The 16,677-nt window shown below is 42.5% G+C and overlaps 1 protein-coding gene across 4 annotated transcripts in view; it reads right to left on the bottom strand.

Annotated features, from left to right (window-relative positions):
• Positions 1-16,212, bottom strand: part of LOC132831037 (formin-like protein 1) — a 273,471-nt gene extending 257,259 nt beyond the window's left edge. For all 4 annotated transcript variants that reach the window (XM_060849081.1, XM_060849083.1, XM_060849082.1 and 1 more), the window contains exon 1: positions 15,490-16,212. In XM_060849081.1, the coding sequence (XP_060705064.1) occupies positions 15,490-15,618 (129 nt within the window). In that variant the 5' untranslated portion in view covers positions 15,619-16,212. The remainder of the gene's footprint in view (positions 1-15,489) is intronic.
• Positions 16,213-16,677: the final 465 nt, after the last annotated feature.

Genomic DNA, 16,677 nt, shown 5'->3' with positions numbered 1-16,677 from the left:
ATATTTGACGAGATGAACATAATAACAATCTATCGCTGTTGAGAGACTTGCAAAGAAGATATTTCCTATGGGTTACAGCTGAAAAGTACTAACAACAACATGACATTGTACATAGCCAAAGAAATGCCAAAAGAAATGAGCACATAAGCTGATCAAAGTACTTTACCCAAAGGACTTGTACAGCTGACAAGTGTAGTGCCATAATTAACAAGGCAGTGAGGACAATGCAGAAATGATATGGTAAGGGGGACATGTTTGGCAGGAACAGATAATACTAGACCCATGGTCTCTCCTGCTGTCCACCACCTCATACCTGGGTCAGTTACAGACCAATCAACAGAGATTGATTCATGTGGTTAGTCAGCATTTCCACTGTTGCTGTGTTATAAATATTTGCCTAGGCAACCTGTTCAGAGATGATAACACACATTTTTTGAGCAGGTAGACTTGAATGAAGGCCTCCTGGCTCAGAGGTTAGGACACGACCACATTGCCACATGAGATCCCACAATCAGTGTATTAAATGGTCGATGGAATGAAAGAAGACAAAGTAGATTCACCTTGGAATTTCTTCATCTCATCATCTCTAAACCTCTGGAATGTGCTGAGCGTGACTACAGCTGACAATAGTCAATTTGAATGATTGGAAATTTTTTTTAATAAAAGATTTTTAATATAATAAACAAAACTACAAAAGTATGCATCTGCTTACTGGTTTAGACATTTCTGGACAATTCAACTCAGTCAGAAAGCAATAATATTAAATCAAAGTCTAACTTAATGTCTTCGCTAAAGGCTAATCTGAAATAACTGTCAACAGACAGATATCAAATTAAAGGAAAGCCTTGTCATTGTCAGATCTTATGTGTGTGTGTTACTACGAGTGCAGTGAAATTAAAAATAACAGATTTCCCTTCTACTTGGACACTTAGATGTTACATATTTAATGGAAATACCAATCATTCACAGCATCAATACAGCATATGATCTGCATCTGAGGACAGGTTCCCACGGGGGGCCCTGCAGTTTAGGATACATTAAGACAATTACATCTAGCTGAGGTAGTCACTGATTAGTCCTAATAAAATGGTTCTATTTTGATAGATTTTCAAACCTTCCTGCCAGATGTAACCATACAGCACAGAAACATACCCTTTGGTCCAAACAATCTATGCTGAACATAATCCCAAACTAAACTAGTCCCACCTGCCAGCTCCTGGCCCATATCCCTCCAAACCTTTCCTATTCATCTACTTATCCAAATGACTTAAACGTCATAATTGTGAGAGGAAACTGAGGCAGTTGGTGGAAATCCGCGGAGAGACAAGGGACAATGGGCAGACTGCATAGAGACAGTGTCACAAGGCTGGAGTCGAACCTGGGTTCCTTTAGAGTTATGGGGAAATTTTAAGCTGTCCAGGAGGCCTACTTTCAAGATGAGATTATATCTAATGTACTCTGTATAATTCTGCTCACCTTATTTAAGAGGGATATTACAAACAGATCAGAGAAAGAAGCAGGTGAGTGAGGTTGTAATATTGTATGGTGGAGCAGACTCCAGGGGTCAGATTCTGTACCTCTGTTGTTATTGCTTAGGTCATTATGTTCTTATTATATTCTTTAATATTTTCTTTGTCTAAGATGTTATGGCAATGCATCATAACCCCAAACCTCTAATGGATATATTGAACTTTTAAGGACAACATGCATGTTGAAGAACATATCAGCCTACAGATGGCAAACAATATACATTGAGGGGCTGTCTGGGAAATCCTGATGCAGAATACACTGAGTCCTATGATGAATCACTTAAAAATTGTGAAGGTTACTTTAGACAGCAACACTTCAAAGGGAAAGATACCATTAAAATTAAGCTGAACTGTGATCTGCTGTGGCTACAGAGATAATAAGGAGTAATTAACCCCCTCTCAACAGAAACACTGTGGGTTTTTTTCCCCAGACTACAGATATGTTTTGAGCTAAAAGAAAAGGCAACCCCTTTCCAAGAACACAAAAGAAAAGGGGTTCAAAATTATAATCCCATGTTCTGCATGTTGCTGGGCTACTGCGCTACTTAGAGTTTGAGATTCACTTTACTAAAGTTTGCTGAGAAGCTAAGAACTTCCATTAAGCACCCTGAGCGTGCAGGTATAAAGAAAGAAACTCTCTCTCTCCCTTTCTCTCTCTCACTGGTCAAATTAATAAAGCCACTAGGTGAGAGTTGTGCAGAAGAGTCATACTGCACTCAAAACATGAGCCCCATTTCTCTCTCCACAGATGCTGCTACATCTACTAAGTTTTTCCAGCATTCTCTGTTTCAGATTTCCAGCATCCGCAGTATTTTGCTTTTGTTACATTTTTGAAGGAAACCAGACATACTCCTTTCAGCTCATTACAGAGCCAACAATCTCTCAACAACTACTCAACTGCCCTAAATTCAGCATTACCAGAATCAGTCCATCCTGATGGCTACAACATGTCACCATTTATTGTCATGTATAGTTTTCCCTTAAACTTTCTCAAAAAACTTTCTCTATGACAAGGAAGCCTAGTTCAATTGTCTCCTTTGAAGCATAAATACATTTGGGTTGGGAAAAGGCATTCATTTGGAAAGGGGTTGACTTTCCAGTTCAGCCCTTCTCACTCAGGGGTATTCCATCCAGAATTATAAAAAAATTAGGACCTTTACCCAGGAACAGGTCATTTAAAAAAATAGGCCCATTTACCAAATGATACAACAGCATCTGCTTCAAAGTTCTTCCCACAAGAGAAAAACACAAAAGCACTTCACAGCAAAAGAATTACCAAAACGCCATGTCTATTGTTAGACAGGTACATGCTACTGAGCTGCACAGCAGGATGTCAAACTGGGTCAACTACAAGTCAAACAATAGAAACCATAAGCAAATATCCAGCAGATCTGGCAATATCTATAAAGACAGAAACCTGGGGATCATGTCTGTGATATTTCTTCCAATGGAATATTATTTAAGACAATCTTGGTCAAAATATGCCTTTGTGTTTTTCACATTCAACTACACAGACAAACATCTCCAAAGTTTAGTGTATCATGTAGAATTGCTCCAAATTCAGCATTACCAGAATCAGTTCATCTTGATGGCCACAACATGTCACAATCTATTGTCATGTATAATTTTTTTTAAACTTTCTCAAGGAACTTTCTCTATCTCAAGAAAGCCTTGTTCAATTGTGCCCTTTGAAGCATATTTGTAACACTCCCCACATCAGCAGAGAGCTGTCAGTCAAGGCTTAGCATGGGGCTCAGATATCAAACTGACATTTAACCATGTGCATTAATCTTTGTGGACATGAACAGTTATCAGAATTCTCTTCTTGATCTCAACTTCTGATTTATTTAGCTCATATCCTTAAGATTTAAACCTGTTACCTCACAGTAAATATAGCCTGGACCAATTTTGCCATTCCCCTAGATAGTGTTAATCTCTAATTAGATTAGAGTAGTGCTGGAAAAGCACAGCAGGTCAGGCAGCATCCAAGTAGCAGGATAATCAATGTTTCAGGCAAAAGCCCTTCATCAGGATTAGAGGCATTGAGCCTGCAGAATGCCTGCCCTGCCGTGTTTTTCCAGCACCACTCGAATTTAGACTCTGGTTTCCAGCATCTGCAGCCCTTGTTTTTACTTAATCTCTAATTAGGTCACCAGAAGAAGGTCGGAGAGTCCATTTACTTCCTGAAGGTTTTGGAACCACAGGAAATAGCCTACTCCAAGTTTCAGATTTAAGGGACAGCAGTTTACTTAACAATAACATATAGAGCAAAAAAACGCAACACAGAACGCACTGCTGTCTGCAACCCTGTTAAAGCTGGGCGGCACGGTGGCACGCTGCTGCCTCACAGCATCTGAGACCTGGGTTCAATTCCCGACTCAGGCGACTGACTGTGTGGAGTTTGCACGTTCTCCCCGTGTCTGCGTGGGTTTCCTCCGGGTGCTCTGGTTTTCTCCCACAGTCCAAAGATGTGCGGGTCAGGTGAATTAGCCATGCTAAATTGCCCGTGGTGTTAGGTATGGGGTAAATGTAGGGGTATGGGTGGGTTGCGCTTCGGCGGGTCGGCGTGGACTTGTTGGACTGAAGGGCCTGTTTCCACACTATAAGTAATCTAATCTAATCTAAACCATGTACATGACCTGGAGTCAGGTGAAGTCAGAAATCACACACAACACCAGGTTATAATCCAACAGGTTTATTTGAAAACACAAGCTTCACGTGACAAAGGGATTATGCTCTGAAGCTTGTGGTTTCAAATAAACCTGTTGGACTATAACCTGGTGTCACGTGAAGATGGTCCTCACTTCTTGTTTGCACTATATCGGTGAGGACACTGTATCCAGCCATGTTAAGGTCCTGCTTCATTTTGGTGACATTTTGTTGTTTTACTTCTACATCATTGTTCTCACACATTCAGAACTTTCAAATTACTTCAAGAGTCGACAGTCTGTTTTGCACTAGCGTTCTACAAACCAGGAATCATTCAGTAACTGCAAGCAAGTCTTTCAATGGCAACGTGTAAACAATAACGAGTAAATTTGAAAATCACACAACACCAGGTTATAGGCCAACAGGTTTAATTGAAAGCACACTAGCTTTCGGAGTGACTATCACCTGATGAAGGAGCGATGCTCCGAAAGCTAGTGTGCTTCCAATTAAACCTGTTGGACTATAACCTGGTGTTGTGTGATTTTTAACTTCGTACACCCCAGTCCAACACCGGCATCTCCAAATCATGAGTAAATTTGACTATCCCTTGTTAACAATGGCCTATTCAACCTCATTGTCCAAATACAATCTAACTGCAAATGTAGATTTTCTGAAAGGCATAGCATACTGTAGGACAGTATGATTAAACTAGAAAGAGTGCAGAAGAAATTTACAAGGATGTTGCCAGGACTCAACAGTCTGAGCTATAGGAAAAGGTTGGATAAGCTAGGAAATTTTTCTTTAAAGCATAGGAAACTGAGTGGGGATCTTATAGAAATGTGAAAGACCATGAGAGGCATAGATAGGGTGATGCACTCAGTCCTTTCCCCAGGGTTGGGGAATCAAGGACTAAAGGGCATCAGTTTAAGGTTAGACGGGAAAGAACAAAAGAGAATCTGAGGGACAACGCTTTTATACAGAGGGTAGTATGCATATGGAATGAGATGCCAGTGGAAGTGATTGAAGGGGGTACATTAACAACAATTAAAAGGCATGTGGACAAATATATGGATAGGAAAGGTTTGGAAGGATATAGGCCAAGTGCAGGGACATGGGGTTAGCGTGGATGGACAATTTGGTCGGCATGGACCAGTTTGGGCCAAAGGGCCTGTCTCAGTGCTTCAGGACTTTCTGACTCTTAAACAGTTTGCTACCTTACTGTACTAGGCCCAAGAGAGACTATTGCTTTAATTGCAATATGTGGAGAAATTAACTGATGCCAAAATATACTCAGACTTGGAACATAATTCTGCATAACATTGCTCCATTAGCTGAGTATAGAAATTAACCAATGTACCCTGCTACATCAGCTTTCCCCCGACCAATCAATTTCCCCTATTCCCCTCTCTCACTCCACCTCCCTTCTCCCTCACTATTTCCCCTCTCGAACCCCACCTCCTTCTCCCCCACTATTTTCCCTCTCTCATCCCGCCTCCCTTCTCCCACACTATTTCCCCTCTCAAACTCCACCTCCCTTCTCCCTCAGTATTTCTCCTCTCTCACCCTACCTCCCTTCTCCCCCACTATTTCACGTTACTCACCCCGCCTCCTTTCTCCGACACTATTTCTCTTCTCTCACCTCACCTCCCTTCTCCCCCACTATTTCCCCTCTCTCATTCTGCCTCCATTCTCCCACACTATTTCCCCTCTCAAACCCCACCTCCCTTCTCTCCACACTATATCCCCTCTCTCCCACCGCCTCCCTTCTCCCACACTATTTCCCTTCTCTCATTCCGCCTCCTTTCTCCCACACTATTTCCCCTCTCATACCCCACCTCCCTTCTCCCCCACTATTTCCCCTCTCTCACCCCACCTCCTTTCTCCTACACTATTTCCCCTCTCTCACCCTGCCTCCCTTCTCCCCCACTATTTCCCCTCTCTCACCTCTCTCCTCCGTTCTCCCCCACTATTTCTCCTCTCTGACCCCACTTCCCTTCTCCCCCACTATTTCCCCTCTCAATCCCCACCACCCTTCCCCCCCAACTGTCTCCCCTCTCTCACTCCACCTCCTTTCTCGCCCACTATTTCCCCTCTGGCACCCCACCTCCCTTCTCCCCCACTATTTCCCCTCTTAAACCCCGCCTCCCTTCTCCCACACTATTTCCCCTCTCTCGCCCCCCCTTCTCCCACACTATTTTCCCTCTCTCGCCCCCCCTCCCTTCTCCCCCATTATCTCCCCTCTCTCACCCCACCTCCCTTCTCCCCCACTATTTCTCCTCTCGAACCCCACCAACCTTCTCCCACACTATTTCCCCTCTCATACCCCACCTCCCTTCTCCCCCACTATTTCCCCTCTCTCACTCCACCTCCCTTCTCCCACACTATTGCCTCTCTCTCAGCTGACCTCCCTTCCCCACAGTATCTTTCCTTTCCCACAGTATCTTGCCTCTCCCAATCCAGCTCTCTCTGCCCGTATCTTTCCTTTCCCATTCCAATTCCTCCCCCCCCACCACAGTGTCTTCCCTCACCCATTTCAGCTCCCCTCTCCCACAGTATTTTTCCTGTCCCATACCACCTCCCTCTCCCACAGTATCTTCCCTGTCCCATTCTACCTACCCTCCCAAAGTATATTCTCTATCCCACTCCACCTCATCTCTCCCACAGAACGTCCCACCTTCAGCACCAATGGGAAGATGACTTCCTGTATACCATGAACACCCCAACTTAAGTCTCACATGGATTGCAGGAAAAGCAGAAATAAAAGATGAACTGCAAAGGAAAGAAAGAACAAACAACTATGAGAATTTCCTCTCTGATCCCCAAAGGCAAATGGAGCAAGTTTCTGATGGCTGATATAGTTTGCCCTCATTAACCCAAATAGCCACTACAACTTGAAGAAAGTTAACAGGAAGTTTCTCCAATTCCTTCTTGAAAGCCTGAAACTAATCCACTCTCAGTGTACACGTCCCAGAAACATATCACAGACATGTTCAAGACCAATCTAAAAACCAGAGGACAGCAGATGTTGCCAGCAGTTAGATGTGTCATTCCATTCGCACTCTCAACTTAGAAGTCATTATATAGTGAAGTATCTTGTGCTAAAATTTATTTTTTCACTTGTTGTAACATTCTGTCAAAACAAACAGTCTACATCAATGACATTCACTTGAAATACTCCAGTATCTTTTGGACTGTCGTTTATTTTGATCTTCAAAATTAACCTTCTTATAAATTAATGCAAACAAAGAACTGCAGATGTTGGAGATCTGAAATAAACAAAAACAGAGAGGTCAGTAGATCCAGAACATGAACTCTGTTTGATTCTCCACAGATGCTGCCAGACCTGCTGAGTTTTTCAAGCAATTTCAGTATTTGTTCAATCCTTATATACCTAGCTCAGTCACATCAGAATTACTCTGTGTAACTTAATACTGCCTCCTCCATAGTTTTCCACTACACATAAACGCATATTTAAGTCCACACCTAATACAAAAATATTATACTAAACAATTGTTGAAATAATGGCTAGTGTTCCTCAAGCCCCCAAAGTTTCTGAAAGGCATGACACAGCATGGACAATGACTCCACTTTATCTAGTGTTTTTCATGTCCTCAAGATATCCCGAAGTCATAGAATCACTTCAGTGTGGAGGCAAGCCATTTGGCCCCATCCGATGCACACCAACCCTCTGACAAACATCCCTCCCAGACTCATCCCACCCCTGTAACCCTGCATTGCACATCGCTGGACACTATGGGGCAATATAACATGGCCAAGCCATATAAACTGCACAGTTTTGGGAGAAAATTGAACCACCCAGTGGAAAACCACGCAGACACAGGGAGAATGTGCAAACTCCACACAGACAGTTGCCTGAGGCAGGAATCAAACCTAGGTCCCTGGCACTGTGAGATAGCATTGTGAACCACTGAGCCCCCATGCTGCCCCAAAATGTCTGACTGTAGTCACTTGCAATGTGCTCAGTCCCACTTAAAGCCAAATGATAATGACCAGAAAGTCTAGCTTTAGATCTGGATTGAAGGATAAATTTTAACCATACATTCTAGTTATTTTTTCAATACCTGAGGGGGAAGATAACGTCTTAGTGTAATAATTTAATGAAAAGACAGCACCTCTGATAGTGTAGCACTCTTCAGCATGGCACTCATGTGCCAAGCTAAATTTTAGCCAACATCTGAAGTGCAGAAATGGAATCCATAGTCTTCTAACTCAGATGTGACAGTACTACTGCCTGAATATCAGGATTACAGTATCAGGGTCTTTATACTGGGAGATCTTGTGAGACAATTGGAGCGCCCTGTTTCAGACCTCGGAGCTGAAGCTGAAGTGTCAATTCAGGTCTTAATAGCTGACGAAGATGTATTCAACACATGACCAAATGACTTAACATTTGAAAATCCTGCCAACACATGTCATTGTCAAAAGCAGGGGGTAATGAAAAGAAATCGAAGTATTTATTATTACATTTGTTTCTGATATAACATGATAGTTCCGTTTTCATGCGATCTTGCAGTGTAAGAAAATCGTGCAATAGCCATACCATTTAAATTAATGGGGCCGGAATCGCATTATAGCCAATACAGATAAGGAAAGTTTACATTCTACAAACAACGGACTAAATTCTCCAATCGCGTATAGCCAATTCATGTTGAAGAAGCACGCATTATAGCAGAACCAACTGTGCTATCTACAGCTCCTGCCTGCAACATAATATAAAAATGTATCTGTTTGACCATCTCAGATTCCACAGGAGGCTGGTTAACTCAGTTGGATGGATGGCCAGTGTACCATCAGATTGGTGACAACATCACAGGGTTTTATTCACCTTCAGACAGGGGTGAATTCAGGACCTGTTTCCTTGTTCAGCCCACAGCAAAGAAATGAGAGTTATGGTCCAGACCTACCTCCAGGCAGACAACTCAACATAAAGAATTCTGCACGTACAATTACAAGTATGGCTACCAACGCTAACACTAAGTCAATCTAGCAGGTGAGACATCTACCCTAAGCCATGGAAATGGAACCTAGGACACTCAGCAAGTGCTACTTTGACTAAGGTCCAAAAGCTACCTCCCCTTTCACTTCTGACTCTCTGTGAACTTGCTGTCCTTGTGGCTGAGTTGCCAATCGAGACCTACTTGTGCACCCAATGTTGATAAAGGCAGGGTTTAGTGCTGTGCCCATTGGCCTACAACTCAATCAAGTTGTTTTTCCTATTCCTGCAGGTCAAAACGTGCCTGCATAGTGGTGCTCATGGTGTGGGGCCTGCATCTCATTTACTCAATGCTGCAGCAACTCTGGAAGAAACCTTGGAATCAGATGCAAGTTGGCACGGAGACCAAGCCAAAGGGAAAAAAAAGTGCCATGTGTTCGATTTTAACACTGAGAAATGCCCAATTCATAAAGATATAACAATGCTCTTCAGTCAGAGGAGGTTGTTTTGTTTCACTGCTTGTTAAAATTGGAATACTAAGAAATGAAGCATGTAAAGAGAAAATTAAATGACACAGCATGAATCTGCTCTTATCGTATATGCTTGTCTACAGAATCTATTAATGGCTTTCAAACTTTTTATTCACAATCAGTAAGTGATGTGTGGTTAGAAGTTTCACTGTCCTTAAAATCTCCTTCCACATTACTTCAACATGCAATAGTTACATGTATGACATATATTTCGATGACTGCGATTGTCCAGATCAGCAGTCCTAGCAGTCAGGGAACATCCCAACAATTTCACGCACACAAGAAAACGCCAAACACCACCCGCTGCCTGGTGTCTGCCGGGAGCACCTGCACCCTTGTGAAACTAAGTTGTGTAACACAACCACGCACATTTTCGCAGTCCCATGATACGTTCCTGAGAGGTGACTGGCTTCAACACATTAAACTCCACAGGGCCACTTCAGCACAAATTGACACATTTATTATTAGTCTTATGTGGTTCCAAGCTGCCGAACTCTGCAGTGCAATCTGCACTTCAATTACAGCTCAATGTCACACATTCAGCATCCACCAGGTTTCTGCTACCTATCTAGTCTGATCTACACATCAAGAGATGAAACAATTAGAGAATGAGATAATTAAAGGAAACAGGCAGAGGATGAGCTATTTGTATATATATATATTTACATATGCAGCTCTACAAATTGCTCAAGGACAACAGATTATTTCTCAATAATCTTTGATGTCTTTAATTCTTTTGAAAAAAGCACTAACAGCAGTTGACACACTTAAATGGCAGAAAGCAAATTACCAGTTAGATTTCTGAGCTCCAGGATAGTTACAAGAACATAAAAGTGCCTGGACCTACATAAGGCCTAGTGATCTGTTCAGCTTCTATCTTCCAAGTGCCACTTGCAATTTAAGGTCACTGTTTATGTTAACTTCCCAATAAATCTCCCAAAGACAATATCACACAACCTTGTTTCAAGGGAAACCTCTGCACAGAATAACCCCAACACCAAACCTAATACAGAAGTCAGTCTGGATCTGAAAAAAAAAGCACAAGATCAATGGAAGCCTCTCAAATCCGAAGAAGGATAAATTAGGTTAAGATTCCGACCTAAAACCATAACCTTGTCTTGTCTTCATCCATGGGACTTGCTGCGTATTTCAAGCAGTTTATTTCTGTTATTATTTCAATCCCTGGGTTGAATTATTATCTTATAATAATATCCAATACAATTCTTTTGAAAAATATTCATTGGGTGTGGTTGTTACTGGTGAGAAGTTTTCCCTTACAGAGGAACCACTGTAATCCATGTCCAGAATGTACACCAGAAGCACTCAGAGACTTTTATTCATTCAAAGAATGACTTGCTCATTTAAAAGGCCAGTTAACTTTATGGCTGTGTGGGGCTGAAGTCAAATATAGAACAGACTGCATAACGAGAATAGGGTTCCTTCTTGAAGGTCAACAATAAACCAGTTGGGTTTTTACATAGCCACCATTGCTAAGTTGTCTCGAATAAGAAAGAGCTTACATCTATATGTCTTTTCATAATCTTAGGACATCACAAGGAGCTATATGAGTAATAAGGTGCTTTCAAAGGTCCGACAATGTCTAGGTATTGGTAAATACCATGAACCATTTGCAAACAGCAAAGCTCCCTCAGAGGAGAAAAGTGACCAGTGAATCCATTTAGATCCTTACTCCATTAATTGCCCCCATAAGGATATTTCTGAGTTCATATTTGGGTTTTATCCTTTCCCCATCCTAGCGTGAAATTGAAAACTGACAATTAGTTGTTACTTTTTTTTACAGGCTGTGCCAAGCCAGAATGAAATGTGTAACAGTGCCAGCTGTACACAGGCCGCAGGATGAAGCCATGCATTAGCAGAGCAGGCCCTTCCTAACGATAGGTGCAAATATTTGTAGTTGTAATTGTACACCTAAAACAGTCACTTTCAAAGTATTTGTGAAGAAGCCTATAACCTCAGTGAGGAAGGTAGTGGCACCGGACTAATTCTTCAAAAACCCAGTCTAATGTTTTGGGGACATGGGTTCGAATCTCACTGTAAAATTTGAATTCAATAAGAATCTAAAGTTTTTTTAAGAGGTTCGTCTACTGGCAATCATGTAACTACTGTTGATTGTCATTAAAAACCCATTAGGAAGTTCCCTAATTTTCTACAGGGAAGAAAATCTGCTATCCTTAACTGATATGGCCTATAGGTGATCCACAGCAATATGGTTGACTAGGACCTGCCCTCTGGACAATTAGGGACGAAGAATTAATGCTGGCCCGACCAGTGACACACATATTATATAAATTAATTTTTAAACCCTGAGAAAATGCACAGGTGCTCTTGAGGGCCGCCAGAAAATATTAAAATGTTTGAGCATTCATAAGAACATAGTAAAAACATATGAAATAGGAGCCATCCGACTTGCGCTGCCATTCAATAAGATCGTGGCTGATCTTTTTTATGGACTCAGCTCGAATTACACTCCCACTCACCATAATCCTTAATTCCTGTACTGATCAAAAATCTATCTTTGCTTAAAAACATTCTCAGCCAAAGAGGCCATTTTTGAAGCACAGTCACTGTTACAGGTAAAATTGTGCTCCAGTACAAACCTCTTAAAGAGGCTCATTAAAGAGCCTGAGATGATGGACCCTTTACCAACTCTGTGCACCATCAAAATACAAGACCTTCGCTGCTCCTCCAAATCCTTGTGTCACAGCAAAGTTTTTAAAAGGCAAACAAGTGATAGCAGGGAGGAAATGCACAGCAGAGGTTAACACTGCAGTCAATGCAAGCAGCCCAAATATACCTCAGAACTCAGGTTCAGCAACATTTAGAGAGAAGGAAGTCCTTATTTTCCATCGTTGCAGAAACTCCCTACGATGGTGACACTACCCTATTCATTATTGGTTTCTCAATGTCAGCCATACCATGAACGAGACTGAGCAGGAACAGAGAGAACACGAGTGAAATCAGTGAAGAGTGAGTTGACTCAAGACAAGATGTCCTAGAAGCTGATTTAACACAGAACCAGATTAAAATGTAAAAGCAAGGCCTGTCGACATTCTGACTCAGGGAACAGTAGATACTGCAAGGGATAGGCTACTCAAAGAGTGGCAGTGGAAACAAACTAGTACTTTCTTGTCCACTTTGGTCAAAGTGTTTCTGTTGGGACGAGAGAATTACAATAGCTGGAAGTTAAACGCTTTAATCACTTACAAAGCCAGAACGAAACATAAAATTTCAGTAGTTCCTAACTTCTAGTAAATTATACTGTAACACTATGATAATACCAGTTTGAACTTTAATATCAATCATTCCCACCGCTGCAACTAAGCATCATTGTTAGACTACAGGATTTTCTCAGGAATTAGTACTTGCTGAGTGGAAACTGGTGCGAAAGTTACTGCTATGCTTATCTAGGAAAGCGAACAAGCTTTAAGTGTCTGCCTGTGAAACATTTTGAGGTCTTTTAAGATGGAAATGAGGAGAAAGTTTACCACTCACTGGATCATTAGTCTGTGAGATTCTCTTCTCCAGAGAGTATTGGAGGGCATGTTATTGAATTTGTTCAAGATTAAGTTGGACAAGGAAGTTGAGAGGTGAACAGGAAAAGGAAGTTGAGACCACAGTTAGATCAGGCGTGATCTAATTGAATAGCAAAACAGGTCTGAGGGCTGAATGAGGTTCTGTTGCTCCAACTCCCATGTTTGATGATACTGGGGCAAAAAAAGGTGCTAAACAAATGTAAGGCTTCCTCAGTGGATGGTGGATAATGCTGAGTAGATATTAGTTATTGAACCAGGGCTGCTGAGTGGAAGTTACAATAAGCTGTGGGAAATCCATGCCTTTGGTACCCAGATTTCCCAGCCTCTTTTGTATTGACAGCAATCATTAGGGTCAAAGTGGTCATATGCCCATGCTTGCTATAATTACTTTGACCACATCTTAATATCATGTTATTTGAATTATGCAACAGAAAACCATCATGCCACAGTTAATCTTAATGCCATGATAGGCCGCAACAATCACCATTGATAATGATTTGTTCCCTGACAAGGTCATTGGTTTAGGTATTAGACAAACGTATACAGACATTTTTAGTGTGTACAGGTACATACTATGGCCAAGTAAAGTCGATAAAAAAAATGCCTCCGCCTATGACAGAATTAGCATTTCCTGCTTCACAGCCACAATTGCCTTGACATGGATACCTTCAAACCTCTTCATACTGTATCTAGTGTTTAGCAAACTGAGAGCTAGAATCTTCAACACATTAGAACAGAACACACTTGGACTTTGCTGACAGGATAATATAAGAGAAAGACACATTTTAGCTGATGAGAAACTTGTTTGATAGATTTTAAACAGTGATACGGTCTGAATTTGATAATTCAGTGCATTTCTCACTATTAGATTATAATCACTTTATAATTTGCATCAAACATTGTAAATAACCCAGCTAATTGAAAATCCAATGCTTTAAAAATTGATAACTTGAATTAAACAACTTAAAAGGGTCAGATTACATGTCAGCAAGTAGTCAAAACAGCAATTATTATTCTTCTCCTCTGGGCTATTTCACCACAGTGGTATTCAAATTCATGTCTATACAGTGACCACAGCTTAAAGACAGAACTTAGACAATTTAGCCACAAGATCTTTGAGCACTGGATTTATCCACTAGAATGAGTTTGTGTCTCAATTATGATCACTGTAAATGGACTGTGTCAGACAGAGCATGGAAGTCATTATCGTGGATTATGTCTACACATGTAAGAGTGTCAGTCCTGTAGATAAATATATCATTCAATGTAATGAAAAAACACTACTGCCCAAGAAACATCTGCCAGGAAAGTGGCTGCTTAACTTGCTTTCGTCTTCTCACCTTTCCCACTATTGTAATGACAAATGCTTTTTAGATTGTATCTGACTGACCTTAAATGATACCACAGCAGTTAAGTGGGACAGGTAGTTGGGGTAAGGTTTGACTGGCAGATTCAACAGGAGCACATGGATCCCACATACAGCCACTGAAGAACTAATACAAACATTGCAGGCTGTTTTAAAACTGGTGAACAGCGTTTACACTTATAGGTCTCCTGTGAATACTGTAAAAGAGCAATTGGAACTGGCCAGGTCTCTGTTAGGAGCACTGACTGTGTAGACACTAAATGGAGTCACTTAATCAAACTAGATTTCATTATAAACTTGGGATTGGGGATGGTGGCATGTTCTAGTTTAAAAATGCTTCTAACATACTCAACATTTGAACATAGTTCAACAGGTGTGTCACCCAGGCTTAGGCTTTGGGTTCACATCCATGTGTCCGACATACACCAGTCTTTACAGTAATAAGTCCAAGATTATAGATCACCTTGCAGTTCATTGGAGTCTGCATACATGGAAGTACAGCAGGAATGATGTTTAAATTTATCCAACAGTGGGTTCAAGTCTCCTTCACCTCTCCCCATAAAGCAGTTCAGGTTCGGAATGCAAATCCATCTGGTTTTTCAGAGACTTACAAGCCCTTTCCCTGGCCCAGGTGAGCATTGTGTAAAGACCGCCAACTATGGTCAGATGCAGTCCTGAAGATTTCCACTTGACCCATCTCCACTGTCTCACCTTGTCGAGTAGCTCCCCCCATTCTCCCCAAATACAGCCCGGGTGGCTAACATCCCTGAGGGAACAAAGAGGCAAAACGGCCAAAGAAAAGGAAAACCTTTAAATCCTCCCAAATGCATCTCCCGGGAAGCAGAGGATCCCGGGCAAGCCTGCAACTCTACTTGTGTCTGTGTGAGTGAGTGTGTGTTGTACTCACCAGCACATGGGAGAATCTCTCTTCCAGCTCCCCTTCGTTAACCGGCATGGGCTGCTTGGGGGCAGGCGACTGCTGGCACCTGATCTCTTTCCCCGGGGACATATCCATCCCCCCGGCTGCATTCCCCATCCTGGAGCCGGCAAAATGTTTCAACACGTTGAACTTCACACTATCCAGGATTGAGCAGCGGGTGACAGTCCGTGTTATTCTTTTTTAAAAAAAACTGAGAGATGGTGCTAGAGAGAGAGAAATCAAAAATCACACGAAAAAAAAACAAAAGCCACACGCTCACTCTACAGACCAAAAAGAAAAGCCTTTAAGAAACAGGCAGTCTCCACTTTCTGCTCTCCAGCCCTGTGATTCCGAAATTATTTCCCAGCCAGTAAAATCCATTGCTCAGCCTTTAGATCTGCCGGGGAAGTCACAAACGGCAGCATCAGTTTGGTGTCTCTGGGGTGATCCCCCTGATCCACAGGAAGGAGAAATGGCAGTGTGTATTCTCCCTTACACACAGACAGACAGAGAAAGGGGGAGAGAGAGAGAGAGGAAGTCAGGCTGACGATGAAGCAGCAAGCAGCACGGTTACTAATAGCAGCAGCAGTAGCGACAGATTGGGGTTTCCTGTTCTGCACTGACTCTCTCTCTCTCTCTCTCTGTAGCGCCTGTCCTGCTGCTGTTCAGCCCTGGATTGCAGACACCCTGCGCGGTGCTGGTGGGGGCTGGCAGGCTGGTGAATGTCTCTAATCTAAATGGCACATTACACCCCCCCCCCCCCCCCCATAAGACACTATGCGGATGGATCCTGTTATAGCTGCTGCATTTCAAACGCCCCGTCCCAGAATGTGCAAGCTGATCGGCTATGGAGGCTGCATCTACTGGTTTTAAAACAGTAGCCCCGCTAAGGGGTAGAACGGCTCCTCTTTATTGCCCCCACGCCCACTTCCTCCCAACGGCACGCAGCCCCAGGTTGCAGACATCCTCTCGTTGCACGGCTTGTCCCCGGGGCTGCAGGTGGACGCTGTCTTCGGGCCGGGCACTAGGACCTCTCGGTACCGCTCTACCCATTGCCCAGGAGCTGCCAGTCTCAGCAACATTGGTACTGGAGGCAGGAGCGTCCGCATGGTCCTAACGCCCCACTATCACCAACCTGCTCACGTTGGAAATGGCTGAGCGAGCTGTACAGTAAAT

Source organism: Hemiscyllium ocellatum, chromosome 32, assembly GCF_020745735.1.
Source record: "Hemiscyllium ocellatum isolate sHemOce1 chromosome 32, sHemOce1.pat.X.cur, whole genome shotgun sequence".
Classification (NCBI taxonomy): Eukaryota; Metazoa; Chordata; class Chondrichthyes; order Orectolobiformes; family Hemiscylliidae; genus Hemiscyllium; species Hemiscyllium ocellatum.
Note: the sequence above shows the minus strand (reverse complement) of the source record. Positions and strands in the feature narration are given on the sequence as shown.